The sequence below is a fragment of the Melopsittacus undulatus genome, chromosome 4, assembly GCF_012275295.1.
Source record: "Melopsittacus undulatus isolate bMelUnd1 chromosome 4, bMelUnd1.mat.Z, whole genome shotgun sequence".
NCBI lineage: Eukaryota > Metazoa > Chordata > Aves > Psittaciformes > Psittaculidae > Melopsittacus > Melopsittacus undulatus.
In genome coordinates, this window is record NC_047530.1 from 4,353,154 (window position 1) to 4,375,478 (window position 22,325).

At 41.0% G+C, this 22,325-nt stretch overlaps 1 protein-coding gene across 1 annotated transcript in view; it reads left to right on the forward strand.

Annotated features, from left to right (window-relative positions):
- Positions 1–360: 360 nt before the first annotated feature.
- The window catches only part of EXT2 (exostosin glycosyltransferase 2), a 79,522-nt gene continuing 57,557 nt past the window's right edge, over positions 361–22,325 (forward strand). The window contains exons 1-7 of the mRNA XM_005154188.4: positions 361–475; positions 2,293–2,852; positions 3,028–3,117; positions 7,887–8,003; positions 11,465–11,660; positions 15,501–15,640; positions 16,536–16,629. Of these exons, the coding sequence (XP_005154245.1) occupies positions 2,317–2,852; positions 3,028–3,117; positions 7,887–8,003; positions 11,465–11,660; positions 15,501–15,640; positions 16,536–16,629 (1,173 nt within the window). The 5' untranslated portion in view covers positions 361–475; positions 2,293–2,316. The remainder of the gene's footprint in view (positions 476–2,292; positions 2,853–3,027; positions 3,118–7,886; positions 8,004–11,464; positions 11,661–15,500; positions 15,641–16,535; positions 16,630–22,325) is intronic.

The window sequence follows — 22,325 nt, forward strand, 5'->3', positions numbered from 1 at the left end:
CCAAGCAGGCAGGAAAGCTCATCTGGGTGTGAAGTGGGTTCCAGGGGAGCCAGGCTGAGGAGCCAGCTCCTGTGGTTGGGTTTTATGGGTGTACCAGCCATACCTGTGGCGTCAAGAACATGAGGTGCAGGAAGACCAGCCACAGAAGTACTTACCTTTGAAAATGCTGCGTTTATCCCGCTAAAAGAGGTTGGAAGCCACACGAAATCCAAAGGAAGCTGAGAGGAAGACGCCCTTCATCCCCTCCTTCCTCCATACCGAGCCCTGACCCCCCCCGTGCCGTTCCGCCCTCCCGCCGCACGGTGGCGCCCTTCGCTGTGGCGGAGCCGGGCTGCTCCTCTCTCTTACCGCTGGCTGTGGTGGCGCTTCGCGCATGCGCAGGCAACGCTGCCAGGCCCGGAGGCGGCGGGGACCGGCGGTCGGTGCCGGGTGAGCCCCGCTCCGAGCGGCCGCTACGGAGCGACTGCGGCCGGAGGTGAGTCTGGGCCTGGCCCGGTGCCGGGCCGGGCTGTCACGGGCGTTTCCGGTGTCCCCGGGCGGGCCGTGTCTGTTGCCGCTTCCCGGCGCGGTTCCGTCCGCTGTGCAAGGGAAGCAGGCGGAGGGCCTGGCTCCTGTGTGCGGGCAGCGTTCTGGGCCCGGCGGTGCTGTCAGTTTCCGCGTCAGTTTCATCCCGTCGTGGTTTTCCCATCTCCTTTGGTTGCTGTGTCCTATCCCTGTTTATTCCAATACTCCAGATGCTTGTCCTGTGGCCGCAGGTGGCCCGAGCGGGTTGTGTGCTGTGTGACAGTGATTAAACGTTTCCAGGGGTGGAGAATTATGTTTCATTGAGGTTTCCTTCCCCCCCAGGCCTAGGTCTAGACGTCTTTGCTGAGTGACTCAGGTGCTTGCTGTCAATGTGGAAGATTTGTCATAATACAGGTGGTTCTGGTGCTCTGTCAGGAAGGAGGAAAAATGTGGTTTGTATTCCTCTGTCAGGAAGGAGGAATAATGTGGTTAATAGTCAGAGGTCTATGGATGGTTTTTAGTTATAAAACTGATAGTAATGAAGCACTGAATCTATCTAGAGGGTGCTGAGGTGCTGGCACAGGGTGCCCAGAGAAGCTGTGGCTGCCCCATCCCTGGCAGTGTTCAAGGCCAGGTTGGACACAGGGTTTTGGAGCACCCTGCTCTAGTGGAAGGTGTCCCTGCTCATGGCAGGGGTTGGAGCTGGATGAGCTTTAAGGTCCTTCCAGCACAAACCAGTCTGGGATTCTGTGACTGTGATATCTGTCATGCTAACAGCATCATATGTGTATAGTCCTGTACAGTAGGTTTTAAAAGCTGTCTCCAGGATCAGAATGTGACTATAAATTGATGAAAGCAACTGTTAAAAGTGGAATATCTATTAGCATCTGAGATTATTTTTGTGCTGCTGTAAGGGCAGTTATTTCATGCGTTAGCTACCCAACCCAGTCTTTTGTTGAGCACTGCCAATAACCATAACCCAGGTCATTCTAGAGATCGTTTAATACCTTGTTAATTCTTCTTTTATTCATATTTTTTTTCTACTGCACAATTGACTGTCAGAATTTCTTTCTTTATCACAAAGCAAGAAAATGTCCCATTTGTCCAAAAGGAAAACACGTAATTGTACCATCCACATTCTTTTTCAGGAAAACCATGCTTGCTACATTTAAAAAGTGCCCACAGTGAGGAGTTCAGGTTGGATCTATTTAGTATGGAAGCTTTAGCTGAAAACCTAAACAGATTTTTGTATGCAACAAGTAGCTGATTCTTCAGTCTATAGTTAATATAAATTGCCTCTTGCTTGAACCACAACTCTTTGTGTAAAAGATGAAAAATTGCCTTTACTTGACAGAAGAGTAGCACCAGTCTGGTTGGTTGTGGTGGGGCTCCTGCGAAATTCACTTTGAAAGCAACTTTACACAGCATCGTGATTCTGAGTTCTCTGTGATGCCCCATTATAAGCCCTTTGTGGGGTATCAGGTTTAGATGAGCAGTTCATTGCTTTATTAGTATTCACCATGAATTCACCTAGATGTAGATGGAGTGGTACCTACAAGGACTTAACACTTCTGTAGTGTCTGGGATTTCTTCCTCCCCTCACTGCCCAAGCCATGTTCTTTTCTGACTTGTGCTTGTTAACTAGCCAACATCATTCCATTGCAGCCAGGCCCAGCACATCATCCTCCTGTTGTCCTTGCCAGGTAGCAGCCTCAGTTGACATCTTATGTTCCAGAGAGACTTGTGAGCATCTGAAGATCCTAAAACCCCTCTCTTTCTGTTTTGTAGAGACAAGAGATAATTGATTCCATTATGTGTGCGTCAGCCAAATACAACACCCGGGGTCCAGCCCTCATCCCAAGGATGAAAACCAAGCATCGCATCTACTACATCACGCTCTTCTCCATAGTTCTGCTTGGCCTGATTGCCACAGGAATATTCCAGTTCTGGCCTCACTCCATTGAGTCATCCAATGACTGGACCATTGAAAAACGCAGTGTCCATGATGTGCCTGTGGTCAAGCTTCCTGCTGACAGCCCCATTCCTGAGCGGGGAGACCTCAGTTGCAGGATGCATACCTGCTTCGATGTCTATCGCTGTGGCTTCAATCCCAAAAACAAAATCAAGGTATACATCTACTCACTGAAGAAGTATGTGGATGAATACGGGACCTCGGTGAGCAACACCATTTCCAGGGAATACAATGAGCTGCTGACTGCCATCTCTGACAGTGAATTCTACACTGATGATGTGAACCGCGCCTGCCTTTTTGTGCCATCCATAGATGTCCTTAATCAGAACGCACTCCGTATCAAGGAGACAGCTCAGGCTTTGGCACAGTTATCCAGGTATTTCTTGAAACTTCACTGTGTGAATTCAAAGAACACAAAGTGGAGAAAACTGAGGTTAACACAGGAGGGGAGGATGCAGTGAGTGAATGCCAGAGCTAGGCTTTGACATAACTTACCATCTGTATATGGAGAATACCTTTCTAATTGCTGTCTGTTTCTTCTTTTGCTTTAGGTGGGATCGAGGCACAAACCACTTGCTCTTCAACATGCTGCCTGGAGGGCCACCAGATTATAACACTGCCCTAGATGTTCCTAGAGATAGGTATGAATTTTGCAGTGTTTGAATGCATAGATCTGGCTTTAAATGCCAGTGAAGAAACAAAAGTGCAGAAGCTGAAGCTCAGAAGTGCAGCTGATGGAAAAGGATGTGCTCCTTAACCTTTACAAAGCTGGAATATGACTTCCTTCTCAAAAAGAGGGAGTAGAGAAGTCCTTGTCTTCTGTAGGACAAGTGTTTGCTCCTGAAATCTGATGGTTTAGGCCCATCCTTAATTTTACATGGGATGTAGCTGACAGTATTTACTCTTAACTGTTGGGCTTGCTGTAAGGATGAAGAATCTTGAGGTTAGACGTGTATATTGTGCATTACTAAAGCTGAATGCTCACAGAATGTCCCATTTGATGCAAATTAGAAGCTAAAAATGATTGTAACTGCAGCTTTCTGACACAAGTCTTCAAGGGTTTTTTAAAGCAGTTGCTCTGCTTCATAGAACTATGGTGAATTTCAGCTGTTTTTGTTGTCTTAACAACTGCACTGTGTTAGTAATTTAATAAATGCTCTTAGTTGTTCTCTGGCAAGTGTGTTATGAAAATATTTGCCAGAAACTTAAAAGGCATGAATCCTGAGCTCAGTTTGCACTTGCAGAATAGATTCCTTTTGGAAGAGGAAAGGAGGTTGTAAGGCAAAGAAAACTGGAATAACAATAAGACAAATGTATTTAGCTTAGATACCATTACTGAATGTTTCTACTGGATTAGCCTGTATGTGCTTAGTTCTGCTGCATTAGGTCCCCTGTAACCGGTCCCTCTCTTGAAGGTCAAGGTTAACTAACTTTCTTCTGCCAAATGTCAACAAAATCTTGCCTGACATGAGGGATCTTTGCTAAGATCATTGTGTGTGGAGTATATCTTGATTTCTTTGCACCAAAGGTGATTTAAAACATCCTTCAGTGCCAGAACAGAACATGTTTTTTCAGGATATGTTCAAAGAGTAAGTTTACTCATTGTAATTACATCACTGACTGTGAAGCAAGGCTTTAGGTTTTTAGTTCCCTGCATGAAATATGTTAACTTTCATGTGGTGTAGCCTGAAGAGGGCAGTAAAGCATCATTCCTACATAACCAAACCTGTTAATCTCTTAGTAAATACTTGGATGTGTTATCTTAAGATTTATACTTCTTAAGAGGAATTTTCATTTAATGATGCTCTACTTATTGGAATGGACAGCTCTGGCACTGTGTATCTGCAGATGCACGTGTCTATTGAAGAAATATATTCATAAACTGGATGCAGTAGAGTTCTAACTCTGTACAATTGTTGGGTTTTTTTTAACTTCTCTTTCTATGTCAAATGTCCATTCATATTTGGTCTTATGTGACTTGGCTTAGTATGCAGGAAGTGTATTATTTTGGTAGGTGTTTGTTCTAAGAGTTTGTTGTGCTAACACAGAAAGTAAAGTAATTGGAATAAAACACCCAAATCTATTTTGGCATGCAGCTGTTGTCATAGCTTGCCAAACTGACTCACCCTGCAGCTGCATGATCACTAGTTATAACACATAAGAGAGGCAATAACAGTGCTTGGGATGGAGAAAATGTGGAAACTCCTTTTTGTAGGCAGCCAACCGTTAAACTGTATGCAGTATAGTACAGAACCTGTACTACAGGAAACTGATGGTGCATGAGGTTATGATATGACTTCAGAGAACTCTGGAGTTCTTAGTTCATATCTAACAGAACAAGCAACCTGTGTGTGTGTTTTAATATGGGAATGTCTACGCTTACAGAGTGGATAGTTAACAAAGTGGGGTAGCATCGCAGCTGTTTGTAGCATCACAGGTTGAGAGGCCACAGGCCAAGATGAAGGTACGTTGGCAAATTTCACTTGGTTTTGAATGAGTGGTCTGAACTGCACCAGTGCAGTTCCAGAAGGATTGGATTTGTGGGATTTTGTGCATCACTCACGAAATTCACAGGTAACATTTGTGAAGTGTGCATAGGGAGCATGACCTTCCTTCTCTATATGGCACATATCAGAGGTCATACATAGCTGAACTGTAGTGAATTGTGAGGTTTGAAAGAGTTGTATTCTGCTGCTTTGCTGCAGAATATTCTAGGTAAAATAAGACCTTATACACAAAGGGGAGTTCAATTATATTTTTACATCTGGAAAAGTCTTTAGCTAAAAAGTTACCTCACTGAGGGCTTGTTTGTTTATTAAATCTTTAAATCCAATCTCCAAAGACAGTGTAAAAGCATTTCATTCCATAATTTCAAAGATGTAAATCTGCCTTGTGGGCATGGAAGCTGCGTAGCTGATATTAGGTGCCATAACATGTGTAATCTCCTGCCATAAAACTTAAAAAATGAGCTCTTTATTATTTGTTAATAAGTACTATTGAATTTGGTGCACTTAAGAGGATGAAAGGATTTCTTTTGCAAAGCCACTCGGTCACTGTAGAATTGAACATATGAACTAAGGTGAGTTTATGTTCTGCTTCAGTTGATGAGTTGGGTTTCAATGGCTTGTGAAGTCTGGCAGAAAGCTCATGATGATGGCAGCTGGGCAGCAACATTTACTACATAGAGCAGTTGGGACACTTCCTGCAGAGGGAGAAAGAAGGATCTATACTTGAAAAGTGGCAAAAAGCTGCTCAGGACCAGGCTTATTTCTAGCTGTTCAGTGCAATTTAAAGGTTATTTGTCTCGAGTACATTAGGAGTTAATGTCTCTACTCTCTTACTGCACAGTACAGTGAAAATCTGAGTGGAGTTATTTAACTGGTGTTGGTTCCCTGTGGGTTTCTTTAGGTAAAAGTCTGCATGACACACACCTGCTTTCTCAAGGCTGATGAGGTGCTGTCATGTTTTTACCGGATCCAATTAAAACAATCTGGTTGTAGTTTCCCAATTAGGGGGGGTTAAAAAAGGAAGAGGGGGATATGAAGTGCAAGACCAGCAACACCCAAGCCAGTATTTTCTCCCTGCTTATAACTGAGTTAATGTGGATAAGACATGGAACATGTGGCTTCAAGGGTGAGAGCTAGTTATAGCAGCATGGTACATGTCACCCAAAGGGACACTGGGAAGGAATCCAATATAATCACTTGATTTGGAACATAAATTCTCACTCAGCAACATAGTTGATTTTTCATCTCGTTCTCAAGTTGATTTCTGTTGCTCCTATAGTTTGAGTTCTGAATAAAGAGGAATAAAGGGCAAGTTGTTCTGATTTTGTAATTGTCATCAGGCTGAAATGCATCTCTAATCCAGATCCTCTAATCCAGAGCCTGGGATTTTCAAAGGGCTTCTTAAATGACACTTAGGACTGTTTGCTTGACTATGTAGGTGAAGTCACATTTATGGCAAAGTGTGCTTGTGGCATTTGCATGCTGAACACCTGTGCTGTAGGTCAGAGCAGGAAGTGAAGTATTCCATGGGACATCTGATGGGACTTAGAACAGGCAGAACATACTGGTGTCAATGTTCCAATGGGAAAAAATGATAGGTATTGGATTATAATTAGGTATAATGATAATTTGTTGTGTAACAGCTGTGGAAAAACTGCTTCTCCAAACACTTATATTAAGGATTTCATTCAGTGATACCTGAAAACAAGAATATCAGCTGATGGATTGTCAGTGTGCCTACTGCAGTGGTGTATTTGTATTCTGCTTCCTTCCACAAGAGAAGGAGAGAAATTATTTGAAGAAGCATTTTTCTCCAAACTACTTTGTATGGTACCTTAAGCAGACCCAGTCTCCCTGGGGCAATTTGAAGTATCACACCCCCTGCTATTTGGTGACAAAGGACTGAAAGTTTGATCAGCTGTTTGAGAAGTTACACTCAAGAAACTAAATCTGAGCTTTTGGCAATAGGATGATGTGTTTGTGGTGCCACCTGGTCACTGGAGATGACATAGCAACTGGAAAGCTGATGTCCTCTACTAGCATGTTTCAAAGCCTGGTTTGGGATAGGAGAAAGTAACAAGCCATTTTTCTGGCATTGTGAATGATGTATTGCTTTATTCTATACACACTGTTCTCTTCTGTTCCTTAAAGCTCTTCTGTGTCGCAAAAGGTTGTCTCATGTAGGAAAAGGTCCCATCAGGGTCATCCTGTTGGGAGGTTGAATTACATCTTAATTTATCAGTTTCGGATGGCTCCCATGCTTTCTGGCACATAGTGTCCCAAAGCAGCCGCTACTGCTGGGATTTAGCTTCATAACATGCAGAGTTCTTATTGTCATGTTTTCTGTGAATAGCATTTTTCACTAGTTTGTATAATCCCTTTGAAAATACAGTTGCAAATAACTCTGTTTTCTTTTCCAGCCTGAGAATTCCAGAGTCACTGAAACTGTTGTTGTACCTGAACTTATAGCTGGAATACAGCTTGTCTATAACACTTTGAGAGCTGTGCTATACCCTATTTTAGTGCAGACATCGAGGGGTATTTTAATTAATATAAATGATTGACAGTGTATTTCTTTATATTAAAATTGACTTGGGACATATAAGCTTGCAAAAATGCAAAGTTATCACAATGACTTCAGTAAATGGTCCATTCCTGAGTGATCATACACAATCATAAGTATTCCACTGATGACTAGATCCAATCCGGCACTAAGCCCAGTCCATGAAAACCCAAAGGGGACCAAAAAGCTGCATGAAAAACACTGCTGACAAAAACTGAGGGCAAAACTTGTCTCGGAGCATGCATCTTCCTGACCTTCTGGTAATGACAATCAGTAAATCATGCTCTGAGTTTGAATGGTCTGCATACTCTGTTTAAAGCCATTTCCTTGTGTTTTTCAGAGCTCTGCTGGCTGGTGGAGGCTTTTCCACGTGGACTTACCGGCAAGGCTATGATGTCAGTATTCCTGTTTACAGCCCCTTGTCAGCAGAGGTGGATCTGCCAGAAAGAGGACCAGGGTAAAGGAACTACCATAAATTGAGCAAAGTATATTCAATATCTAGTTTAATATTGATGCTGTTGAAATATAAGTATAGCTACTAACTGGCTGGTGGGCTTAGGCAATGTTGTGAGGGTTGCTTTTAATAGCTCTTACTGTTAAAATATACGATGGTTCCAATGCTAAAGGCTTTGGCTCATCTGCCAACACGTGGTTTAGCTATAAACTGCAGATTTCTTTTTGAGTGATTTGGGTTTTTTCCACTCCAGAAACCGAATTATAAAATACTACAGCATGACATTGTTTCCAGTAGAATTAGAATCAGTATTTCCATTGAGCTGACAAGATATTAGCATACAAAGAAAAACAGTTATGTTTGGTTTCTATAAGTGTAAGTAAAGCTGGGCAGTAATTCAAAGCAGTACAGATTCCCTAATACATGATCGCTTTAGGATACTTACAAGCAAAGTGACAGCAAAAGATCACTAATGTAATGTTAAAAGCATTGTGCTATATGCCCTTTGTGACTTTAAAGAGATGGAAGGGATCATGGGGATCAACATGAATACCTCAGGTAGTATCGGCCAAGCCAGACTTTGAATGAGTAAGAGGAGGATAGCAGCGAAGATGTGATCTTTACCTCTGTGTGTCTTATGGATACATTCTTCATAAATCAGTTTAGATGTTTGTGTGGTTCTGAAGTCCTTTCAAAATGACATTGGGAGTTTGGAACAGGAGAAGCCTGCAAATACAGCTCTGAAGGGAAGCAGCTCTTGCAGAATGAATCTGAAGGAGGTTAGTGTGGTTAGTTCATTAAAAAGAAAAATGAGAACTGATTTGGTTATGGGAATAGTTATATTCAGAGCTTAGAATTCTGATGTTATCTTTTCTAAAGTAATGGAGTAAGACATAAACACAAACAGTGCCCCTTCCCTGACCTTGTAGCTGGAAGTAAAACAAGACAAGTGGGAAATAAAGCACTAATTTTAACAAGGAATGTAAGTAGCCATCACATTGAGCTACCATGGAAAGCAGTAGTTTCTCTACTACATTCATATCTTCAGAACAGGAGTAGGTAGAAGTCTGAAAGACATGTTTTGATTGATTATGGAAGACCCTTTTATTATTTTATAAGCCTCTTAGGGTGAAACATTGTCAGCTGTGTAATTGACAGTCTTACTTCTGTTATAGTTTAAAAGATGGACAGACTGGAACAATGGGGGTAAATGATGTGTTAACTGATTGTGAAGATCAAGTTTATAAATGCAGGAACTTTAGATCCTTTTTTCTGACAGTATCCTATGAGAATATGAATTACTGAAGTTGAAAACTAATTGAAAGGATTTTGCCGTTATTGAACACAAAAAGTGATTGTATTTTGGCTTCAGTTGTCTTTTCAGGTAAGGGCAGTGCTCTTGCTATTACTCTGAGCTGCTCCAAGGAAGATACCACAGTCAGTTACAGGCCAAACTTGTGCTGCAGTGGTTTGCTTTGCTTGCATCCTCTGTGGTCCTGCCATGATGCTCCTGGACCAGGCCAGTATAGGGACATCTGGTTGCATCCCAACTGATTCTTCATAGGTCTCAAATATTACTACAGTCTATTACTTTTACTACTACTATTATGGAATGAAAGCCTGCTTTGTATTTCTGCTTGGAAAGCATGAAGGTGATGATAGGCATCAGCATGCACAGAACCAATTGTAGGGAGAGATGCAGTCATATTGTTCACATTTGTGTAGTCAGCTAAATGCTTTGTCTGGTTTTAGGTCGGATAAGGGAAACTGTTACGTGGGAGCTGTTGCAGTGCATGAATCTGTGTTCAGTGAAGGTGTTGGAGTTTCCTTATTTCTCAAAGGTGGTGTTTTTTTGTGTGTGTGGAGCAGACTGTTGTCTCTGGACTACCATCTAGTGGCCAGTTAGCATTCCTAATTGAAACACATTCACGGGTTTGATTGCTTTATGCAGGAGTATGACAAGGGGATGATGCTCAGAATTCAGGCTTGCTTGGGATGAATTCTTGCATTCCACTACACCAATGTGTTATTTCCTAGGAGTCAGGCTGTACTTTTGTAGCAAGATTTGATATAACAAGATTTGAAGCATCATAGGATGATGGTTGTTTTAAGTAAAAATTTGGCTTTAAACATATATACAAACAAACCTGTGTAGTTTGTAGCTGGTTACAGGCATTTATTATCACTCATCTGCAGCAGTAATGCCTGTTTCTTAAGGCAGATCCTTTTTTATTCCCCTTACAGAGCTGAACTGGGGTGGGGGGGTTTGATTTGCTCTCCTTTTAGTTGGATTGTTTAAAACATTTTAATTCCAACTCTGCTGGAAATATATATTCAGTAAAGCTGCTAGTAGCAAGTTGGTAGCAGCTGGAGGCTTGGTAAAAAGAATGTTTCATCTATTAATTGGAGCAACTAAAGTGACCAGCATGAAAATGAGTGGAAGAGGTGAGAAGAGCAGCAGGAGAGGTCTGACTTTATGAAATGTGTGTTTGTATGTGTTTTCAGAGCTGTAAATTAAAGATAGCATCACGTGGAGTAGAACTGGAATCCTAAGGGCAGGCTTCGTGTTTCCTGTGTTCTTTTGGCAGCGTGAGGGCAGGCACTCACTGTGTGTTCCTTTCAGAGGGGAGCAGTGGAGCAGTCTGGCCTGTTTAAAAGGGAAAGGAGAGTAGATGAGAATGAGTAGATATTACATGAAATGCTGTTTTTTAACTTTAACGTAACTTTTTAAAGCAGTGAGTACCTAATTTGAGGCTGTATTCCTGTGTGTTTTACCTCCAGCATTAAATATGTCTTGAAACACTTTAGTATTAAGACACATCTTACATATTCATGAGTTTGGAACATGGTAGGAGTTGAGTGTGAATTGGATAATGGGTCTTCAGCTTTGTCCTGGAAATTGCTTAAAAGGGACAGAACTAAATCACAGCTAGTGAGATGAGCTTGTCCTGTTACTGCTGTCACCATATCAAGACTATATAAGCATAGAGTAGGTGAGCTGTCAGTTCAGTATCTTCTTTTTTCACTTAAAATTGATAGGAAAATACATGGGAAGAGAAAGTAGCAGCAGCATTCAGTGTTCTATTTACATTGTTACAGTACGCAAACACCAAGTGAAACAATAAACAGTCCTGCCATCAATGACAAGCTGTTTTAATGCATAGCTAAGTAATGTTTTTTTCCATTTGTAATAGAGGTTACAATGCAAATGCCTGTTCTAATGTAATAAGCACTCTTTCCAAGTATTCAAAGTTGTAAATAATGCTGAACCACTTATTTTGCAAGATTTAATTATATTGCATTATTACTCTTTCCAGCCTTGTCTTTAATATTACATGGTCTTGGCAGTGTGTCCACATTCAGTTAATCTTGCTCTGCGTTTCCAGGATGGAAGGAAATGTGTTCTAGAGCATCTTGGAAGTAAACTCCCAGTGCTGTCAGGTAACCCTGCTGTGGTTTTTCAGTCCTCGCAGGTATTTCATCCTGTCATCTCAAATGTCTCTGCACCCAGAGTACCGCTCTGAGCTGGAAGCACTTCAGGCTGAGAATGGGGAATCAGTGTTGATCCTAGACAAGTGCACAAATCTGTCCGATGGGGTCCCTGCAGTTCGCAAACGCTGTCACAGGAATCAAGTCTTTGATTATCCTCAAGTGCTTCAGGTGAGGTTACCTCTCCTTCAAACTTCCACTTGGTGACTGTCTTAGAATCATAGAATGGTTTGGCTTGGAAAGGACCTTAGAATCATTCAGTTCCAACCCCCCTGACATGGGTAGGATTGCCTCACACCAAACCATGGCACCCAAGCTCTGTCCAGCCTGGCCTTGAACACTGCCAGGGATGGAGCATTTACCACTTCTTTGGGCAACTTGTTCCAGGGCCTCACCACCCTCACAGTAAAGAACTTATTCCTTATGTCTAACCTGAACTTTCCCTGTTTTAATTTGAACCCATCATGCCTATTCCTATCGCGACAGCCCCTGATGAAGAGTCCCTCCCCAGCATCCTTATAGGCCTCCTTCGGATACTGGAAGGCTGCTATGAGGTCTCCACGCAGCCGTCTCTTCTCCAGGCTGAACAGCCCCAACTTTCTCAGCCTGTCTTCATACAGGAGGTGCTTCAGTCCCTGATCATCCTCGTGGCCTCATCTGGACTTGTTCCAACAGTTCCATGTCCTTTTTATGTTGAGGACACCAGAACTGCACACAATGCTCCAGGTGAGGTCTCACGAGAGCAGAGTAGAGGGGCAGGATCACCTCCTTTGACCTGCTGGTCACGCTGCTTTTGGTGCAGCCCAGGTTACAGTTGCTTTCTGAAGCTGGCTCATGTTCATTTTCTCATCAACCAACACGCTGAAATCTTTCTCTACAGGGCTGCTCTGTAGCACGTCTCTGACCAACCTGTAGCTGTCTTAGCTGATCCCATTTAACATTGGTAGGGTACTTCCTTGAATTGGGTTGACTTGCTGGCTATGTTTAGAAACTGCATAATTCATTATGTTAGCTTGGATATTATATCCTGACCTTATTCTTATTTTTAAGAGAACCCAAGGACTCTGTACTCAAACTGTGCTGCAGTTGGAAAACACTGCTTACTTATCACAACTCCATGAGACAGGTCATGGTGGTCTAGTAACACATGATAATGTCATGTAAACTTAAAAAATGATACAAAGATACTGCCAAATTCAGCAGCAATGAGAGGAGAAAGTTTTGGAGGCCAGACAGGATTGCTCACTTCAGAATTGGGGAAGAACACTGGAATCTACACTTTCCACAGAATAACTAGTAAAGTGACCTTCAGCAAGCATGAATTTAGAACTGATTCCTCACATATGACAGTCGTGGCCTTGCTAGATAAAGTTTGGAGCAGAGGATGGCTTTATCAATTGAAGAGAAGATTAAAATGGAGTTATGTGAGGGTTTATCTGGAGGCAAAAGAAGAGTCCACCACTGAAGGAGTTTTGACACATTTTATTTTCTGTATGCAGCTTAATAGTTAAACCCTCCAAAACGATCTGTATAGATGTGACAGACTGAGCTAGAAGACTTGTCAGCATGCAGCTATGAAAACATGTAGGTGAAATGTGTTTCATGGCCGTGGCCCAACTTCCAGAGGCCTTTTGATGTGTCAGTGAAGATAAAACTAGATACCGTTCTCAGCCCCCTGTGTCTCTTGGCGATGCATGGACACAGAGGTGCTTTGGCATGCAGTGTAGTGAAGGGAGCTATGCCACAGGCCACTGTGCTCTGTCTGTGGCCACCAGCACATAATGTGTCTTTGAACTTCAGCAAATGATGATAAAACAACAAACAAGCTGAGGAAAGGCAGAGTTTCCACCCCTCCTGTTATGTTTTGTAGGAAATATGTTTAAAATTCCTTGTGGAGGAGGGGGAGAAAAGGGTCATCCTGAGTCCTAAACTTTCAGGCAAAGGGAAAAAAAACCCCACTCTTGTTTGCTTTATTTAAGTACAGACTGGATTACTCAAGGGTAGCAAATCAGGGAATTTATATCTATATTTTGCTATATATGATTTTATAACTCGGAAGAGAGCTGGCACATGCAGAGATTGTTAAAATACTTTCCTTTGCAGAGCCCTCCATCTCCCTTCGGAATGTCTGGCTGATAACAGTGGTGATGCAAGGAGATATATTTATAGTAACCTTTGTCTAGACAGGAAAAATGGTTATCTGGGCAGATGAGCATGTGTGTCCACATCTGGGCTGCCTTGCTTTTTTTCTCTCCCAGGCCTTACTAGGGTTTCTTCCACCTGCTGCTGTGTGATCCAGTGAGTCAATGGTTAAAATGTGTGTTCTTACTCTCTGCTCTTTCCATTCCCTGCACTCTTCTTTTCCTTCTCTTCCTGTCTGAGAGAGGGGGAAGGGGGATTGCAATCACAGTTCATCCTTTCCAGCGCTGCCTTTATAGATTTCCTACTAGAGAGGCTCTTGGGCTTCTGGGTTGCTAATGCTTCCTGTTTGCAGTCTTCTCTTGGATGAGATTTTCAAGGCTTTTAGTACTTCCTGGGTATGAACACAGGTCTTAACGATTGCTTTAGGAAACAAGTGAAGAGCCAGCAAACCCCCTTTTGTTTCCTACTTCCATTTTGATGTTTTGCTGCCCTGCTGAGCCTTCTGGCTCCTTTTCCTCAGGCCACAGAACACAAGCTGGAGAGATGTTTTCTTATCTGTGGGAGCCCCTCTGTCAACTTTATAATTTTTCTTTCTTAGATTTAGGGATAACACTGACTTGGGCTTTTTCCTTGTTTGTGTAGCTGAACTCCACAAGCATTTATTTTGCAATCTGTAGAAAGATTCCTCAGTGGCATTGAGAACTAAAGTCCCCATTTACAGGGTGAGTGCAGTGTAGACAAGAAGTCTTCTTTGCTGCAGTTCAAACTCATGGCTTTTTGCCTTGTGTGTTGTGGATGTGAGTAAGAGGATTATATTCTTCCTTTTTGCAACAAGTTTTTATATCTTTGAAGCTCCCTTTCACCATCTGCCTCCTGCCCTCACTTCTTCACAATAAGTAGTATTGATATAGTCAGCCTTTCCTTGTAGATCATACTTTCAAGGTAAGTAATCATCCTTCTTTTTTACCCCTGGAAGCGATTGCCCAGGGCTGAACACACTGCTGTGTCTGAGGTCTTCCTCAGTGAGTGATTCCTTTAGGTTTCTTCAGTTGTACTTCTAATACAACATACAGTTGTGATTCTGATACAACCTGTGGGTGAAGTGGTTTGGTTTTAAAACAGCACAACATTGCTGACATGTGAATACTCTTTCTATTCCCATCCTTAGGAAACGTCCTCTTCTGCAAAGTGCAAAACTTAGCCAGTGACTTCATGCTTTATGCAGTTGGTTATTTTTATCTAAATGTTGAATCCTATGGCTATTGTTTTTAGTCAATTTATCCATATAATGTCAAGCCCGAATCCCATTATCCATTATTCTTGCTAATCCTACCAAATGTTAAGTATTGAAAGATCTAATAAGTATGGTCCTAATTCTGCTACTCAGGTAACTAAGGAGTACATGGATATTGTTGCCCATAGGAAATCTTATTTGGTCCATCGCTGTTTTACCTGTGAGCCACTGCAAGCTGCTTTATACTTAGAGCTCTTTCTGTAACTACAATTTATGTAACTGTAAATCCTGTGAGGGCTTTATCTAGCCCATGATTCCTTAATTTGCTTATGAAAGTGCTATCAAAGAAGTCAAATGCCTTTTGAAGTTGAGAATTCTATTGCTTTTCTGCTATTTGCAGAGCTGGGTTGCCCTATGATAGAAAAAAATCAGGTTGACTTCATACAATTTGTACTTAGTAAGTGCATGTTAATTGGTCCTCATCCTGTTATGCCAAACTTTCAAAATGTAACTTATTTTTCTTCTCAGTTTAGAATTCTGAAGTTTGTCCATTAAAGCAAAGCATAGAATGGAAATACAAACCTAGCATTTCCCTTTTTATCCTCATCTCTGTGTTGGATACCATTTGTTGACAGGAGTCTACCTTCTGTGTTGTTCTACGTGGTGCCCGCCTGGGCCAGGCTGTGCTGAGCGATGTTCTTCAGGCTGGCTGTGTCCCAGTGATCATTGCAGACTCCTACATTTTACCTTTCTCTGAGGTTCTGGACTGGAAGAGGTTTGTATCCTCACTGCTGTACACTGAATCCCTGCATAAGAGACTTCATTGCATTTGGTGATTTGAATAAGATCTGTATGATAAGTCAAGTGTACTCGGCGCTACGGGGAATAGAATACAGACTAAGATACATGCAGTCTTTGGCCTTGATATATTATGCATCAAAAATAGGAGAGGAAAACAAGTGAGGCAGAGGTGACAGAGTATTTGATTATCTTGTAGCTGATCATATGTTTTCTAAACCAGACTTGCTTTATTATCTTGTGCTTGAATTTAGTGAGGGCTGGTCGGCATTCATCCGCTTTTAAGGAAAGTTATGCATCACTTAAAAGCTAAATTCCCTATGTAGTATTGTGATTTCTATGTTCATCTGAGACTGAAAGGTATAATTACTCTGTAGCTGAGAACACTGTGTTAAGAGCTTAGATTATCTTTCCAGGCATGCACTGTGCCCAGTTACGTGATCTTGGGATAATATGCACAGAAGTTCCTAGTTTGCATACATAGCACTGTATATGCTATATATGACTCTTGGTATGTGTATTGCTCTTTAGTCACTTCAAAAATCTCAGCTGACAGCGAAGCAGTGGTAATCCAGAGATAAGAAATAAGGATTTCTGGGTATCTGTCCCTTCCATATTTATCAATTTGTCTGTGCAGATCGGTCCAGGCTTTTGTGGCATTATCTGTGGGCAGACTGGCTGGTGCTGCAGAGAAACCGCTACAGAATAATCAATTACACTGAGAGAAGACTGCTTCTTTCTGCTAATGTCTTCTGAATGTGTCTTATTAGAATAGGACAATATTCTGGATTGGAAAAGTAGTTGATGTCTTTTAATGTATAACTTCTTTCTTTTTGTCTTACCATGTATTTTCTGTGTTTTTTTGCCTATAGGGCCTCTGTTGTCATCCCTGAAGAAAAGATGCCTGAAATGTACAGTATTCTGCAAGGTGTCCCCCAGCGACAGATTGAAGAGATGCAAAGACAGGTAAAATGATGTGCTGTTTTTAAATGATTTTCCTTTGTTTATGGTTGGAGTGTAGGTTCATACACCTGCCTTGCTGTGAAATCTGTTGGAATGCAGAAGCATCTGTTGTACTCATGTTAATACTTTATTTGACCCCCTTTCTTTATTCTAAGCATATGCATTCACCATTACTTTTCAATGTTGTTTCTCTACTCATCACTGGTGCAGCTAAATGTGTTGAATAGCAGCTGTTGATCAGTCTTACATTACCCATCAGGTGAGGGAAGTAAGAATATTGCTTATGATTTTGGCTGCAGAAGACCACTTCAGTAGGCAGACTTTTGCTCCAACTTACTGTATTAATGTGTTTGCTGTTGTGAAATACAGTACAGGATCTTTAGCATCTACAGTGAATGATGCCCAGTCATCCTGGGTTGCAGAAGACCTCCTGAAGAGAGAAATTGAGGTTTTAACTAGTGCTTTTTCATGTAAAGATCATGTGGTATTCGTCATGTGTGGAGGCTGCCAATTTCTACCAATGTAGTCAAAGTCCACTTTCTACACCTTGGGATGAAAGCTCTCACTGAATGCAGGTGTACTGCCTACTCTCATATATTAACACACTTCTGATGAAATCACAGTGCATGTTGGTTTCTTTTTTTCACCATAGTATTTAATTTATATTAAAAAAGAAGTTCAAGAGTCTTGCCTTTATCTCAAAAGAAGTTTTGGTTTGTAAATAAATTTTAATCACTCAACACAAGAGGGAAGTATTAAATCCAAAATGTTTTAAGTATTTTAGCAAAGTTGGCAGTTTCTCTCAGTTACTTTGGTGACTGAAGGAGCTGAGATCACAAACTGTCCAAACTCATGAATGAAGTCTGTTGGCTGGGTATATAGTCAGAAGGAAATGTCTCATAGTTTACTCCAGCTGATGCTGATTCCTGTCTGTTAGCTTTGCTGTTATGGACACTATTAGTTGCTTTAATTCTAAGCTCAACAGATGAGGACTGTTAGCAATGTGAGGATTTTCACAAAGTGGAAGAGTTTTGTTGTCAGATTAGAGCATAGGATTCAACCACAGTGTTCTTCTGGTGGCTGGAATATATAGATTACATTTTGAGCCAGTGAAGAAGTAAGATGTTAACATATATTGTAAACTTAGTATCTATGGTCCTTTCATCCTTGTCACCTCATTGTACTCAAGCTTGTACTGTTATAAGGTAGGGAGATGGTGTTACTATTTTTCCTGATGAGGAATGGAGGAATAGAAGAAGTAAGACCTGAGTATGTAGGTAAACAGTAAACTGTGATTTCAGGTGACTTTTAAAGATGCAAGAGCTGTGGAGGCATGTTTGTGAAATTCCCTTACCCAGCCTTAGTGGCCCTTACAAAAAGTGACCCAAAGTGTGGTTTTCGAGGGTGTAACCTACAGCACTCTAGTTCTTTCTACGTAGACAATGCTAAAACTGCACAGTGTATACTAATACTGGCTATGCGAGAGAGAGTAGACTCTCAAATTTAGCAGTAAATAGCTTTTTGCACCTGAACTCTGTTCCCAGCTTCACTTCATCCTCTGGACAGAGAAGTTGCAAATATCACAGCAGCCATCAGAGGTCTCCTTTCTCTTTAGTCGTATGAACACTTCTGGTAGGGCCCACTGGTAGCACCAAAAGTTGCTACCAGGGATGGCAAGTGGCTTTGCTCTTGCAGCTCCTAGAAACATGGTTTTGCTCTGTTTTCTTTTCTTTCTCTGATATGAATGTAGTTAATACTAGGGACTTTTGCCTACTAAAGCTTTAAAACTGACATTAACAGTCTCTTGAAGTTTGCATTGATTTTTTTTCTTATTGTCCATTTTACTACTGTCATAAAATAATCATTTTGGGATAGTGTTCCATAGAGAAGGCACTTGGCATTATGGAAAGCTTACACAGCAATTTTAAAGTAGGAAATCTAGAAACAACACTAGTTTGTTTAAAAACAGACAAACAAACCAAAACCAACCAAACAAATAACATTCACATGGCAATAAATCAGCAAAACCCCTCTTAATTCAGGTGATCAGTAGGTTATCTATATTGTCTGTAGCTCTATAAAGTTAAGTTAAAATAGAAGATATTTTAATACCCAATATGGAGGTGTAGCCTGTGCCTGGAGTGAATTTTGTTGGGTTATAGATGGTTTGCAGTAGTCATTGGGTCCAAAGCATCACTGCAACTATTGGAAACAGTGATTCTATTGACCAGAAGTGGGAAGGATGTTTTCTTACTCTTGCATCTTGATGCTTTTGTTAAGGATATAGCTGTGTGTGTTGGTAGCAAGAGCGTGAGGATGAAATCACAAGGTCTTTCTTTCTCTTGTCATTGTGAATTTATTTCTGGCTGCCTATTGAGGGGACTTAAAGATGTTATCCAGACATTTCATGTCCTGGCAGTCTTATTTACAAGGTAAAATCCCAGTGTAAGCATCTGTGAAATTCCCTTGCTGACACATGGTTCTGCACTGTAGCTATCTGATAAGGTGAAAATGTACTTAGTGACTGATATTGTGTGGACTGCCAGTAACTTGATTGCTTTTCCTCATTGATAAATATGCACTAATATTCCACCTGTGCTACAGATTCTTGTTTCCTTCCTCCTCATCAGTGTCACTGTTTTATACTTTCTGTCTTTCTGTTTAAATGGCTTGGGAAAGTGCATTAGGACTTTCTGGCTAGACAGAACATCTTCCCAATATTTTTTTTAGTGTCTTCACTGACAGTGTGCAGGAATCAATGAATAAAGATTCACAAAATCAGGCAAAAGGGGTGATGGTAGAAGAGTTCATTTGAAGTTGGAATGAGCCTTTTGAGGCTGGTGCTAAGTTCAGAAGCAAAGTGAATCTGGGCTTGTTTTTGCTGGCTGGGCTTAAACTATTAAGTACCACTCAGCTGCTCATGTGGGATGGGGAGGAGAATCAGTGTCTTGGGCAGGGAATTACTAAACTGAAACTCAACTAATACCCATGTATAGAATGAATCTGCAAATGAACTGGAGTGATTAATGCATGTGGTCAGATGTGATCTATAGCACTTGTCTATTCTGTTTAGCCGTGGAAGGGCTACGGAAGCTTCAAAGTACTCTGGTTTTGCAGGTAACCCATATATCTCAATAATATTTAAACAGATTTCTTTGCTGCTTCAGCTTCAAGGGCTAATCATGTAATTCATATACAGTATTTTGATGCTTGTTTTTTCTGTCAAGTGGAAGAGGACTGACTTGAAACTGGTCTTGTTCTAGGTTTGTCTTGTGGGGTGTTCTAGTTTTTTCTCTTATCAAGATGGAAACAGATAATCACAATGATAATGTCCATTCTTGTTTTTACATTGTGAGACATTTGAGTTTGACATAACAGTGACAAAAACATTGGTCCACAGCAGATGTTAAAATGAGGAAAAAATGATCTTTGCAAAGAGCTTTTATTAAACTGGTATGAAAGTTGTTTTACAAGATCTCATGGTTCCCTTTGCAGTGAAGATGTGATTAGGTTTATGAAATAAAGATGGTTTTGTTGAACGTAAAATTCTACTAGGGAAGACAGTATGGTTATGGTGAAGACTTGTGAAATATGCTTTGCCAGTCCCTGCCAAATAATGTACTTTAATGTAAATTAAGAAACCAGTTGACATATTCTGACATTAGTGTGGTTGAGATCATCCTCATTTTAGCCAAGCAACAAATCCTTGCTCTACACTTCTGGTTTGAGTGGGATAAAGCATACATTCATCATACCTATCAGAACTTCTGGGTCTGATAACCTTTGTGGGATTGGAGCCTGGCTGTCCGACTGCTTGGGTTTCAGTGGTTCTCTAGATTATGGCATTATTCTTATAGAGAACCTGTCAATTAAACCAGATCTTATTGTAAATGTTAGCTTGTCAGTTCTCTTTGTTGATTGGGTGCCCTCTTTGCAGTATCTTATTGCAGTTGATACTCTGGTAATCATGCATCAAGGTTAAAATATATACATATATATATATATATATATATATATAGTGAGAGAGAGAGAGAGATAAATACACACATATGTATATATGTAAATATGATTTTTTTTCCAAGTTGAAATAGATTGTCTGCTTTTAATGAGTATTCTCAATGCTTAATTTTTTCTTTGTTTCTGGAGGTACTTCTGCCCATACATCTGTTGGAGAAGAGAGCAAAGCTCTTAAAGAGAAGTAATTACATTTAAAATACATCAGAACCCATATTTGAACATACTTCTCAATAGCTTGTACAGTGATCAATGCAGACATGATGAGGATGAAATACAGGTGCTTTAGCTTTGGAATCATCTGTGGCTGGTATGACCTGGGCTGTGATTTCATTTCCAGTTTTACACAACTTTGTTTTGCTCAGTTATTTTGTATATGGTATAAACCAGGAAAGAGATTTATTGGTTTGAGCAGTGCTGAAGTGTGGGAAATCAAAGTTAATTTCTACTGCCCTGCTTTATACCTGATTGTGCTGAGATCTCTGGGGATTAACTGTATTAACTTAAACTTCTATTGTTCAAACTTGCAGAACGTTTTGCCCTCAACAATCACTGGTTCAGTTCTCTGTGTTTCCTCACAAAAGGGAATGGTTTATGTGCTCATAGCCTAGTCTACACTGTAGTGAAAAGTTGTTGTTCAGTACTACATGTACAGCCTCTGTCCATGAGAACTGGGGACTGGCATATGACAGCTCTTATAAACTGCAGTGTATTGACCATCAAAAAGAGCCTCTAGTTGAGCTGCTAAAATTAATAGCAGTCAGGATGAAACTTTTGCATCTCTGGGGTTGCTGCCTTGTCTGTTTTCTACAGTAATGTTGTCATTCTCATTTTCTTTGAAGCTTCCTTGAACCATCCCCCTCTCACAAATAGTTCCATATGGAGTCTGAAACACTGGCAGAAGTGCCCAGAGGCAAGTCGATAAGCAGCTCAGCTGCACACCTACTGATCCAGCAGACTTGGTGCTGCATCCTTAGGCTTTCATTTTCTCTGCATCCCAAACCAGCACCCAGGTAATAGCAAAGTTCTAGGAGGGGGGGAGCAAGAAATAGAAGTAATAGACCTACATGATAGAGTGATATTTGACATCTTGTGTTGCTCCTGAAGAGGAGTGAAATGGGTGAAGGAAAAAAAGCAGAACAAAGCTTTGCTGCTATGTGCTCGTACCATGCCTTGTATAGTTTCCCTCTCCACAGAGTGTTTCTGATGTTTTGCTTTGAAAGCCTGTTAATCCCTAGAAACATATTTCACCGCTGTAGTTGATACAGAACCGTCTTAACTGTGTGAAAGTTTTCCTCAGCTTATATTTGAGCCTCTGTGCCTTTTTCCCCTTCGTTTTGGGAGAAGAATGAGTCTATCTGAATATACAGATATATTGTAAATGTTTTTCCTCATTAAATATCAACATACTTGGAAGTCTTTTACTATGGATAGACTCATGCAGGCATAGGATCAGAATATGAAAGTCTGTTCAATGGGAAGAGTTATTCCTCTGTTTATTTAGGCATTCTTTCTCACTGAACAGATTTTAGGTAAGGAGTTTATATTCAAAAGAAGGCTTTGTGTGCCTGTTCCTTTTTGGCTTTCTAACACTCCCCACCTCAAAATAAAGCTTTTGAAGTAATATCTAGTCTGGAAGACTGGGTGACTTTGTGTGCTCTAATGGTACAAGAATGAAGAGCTAG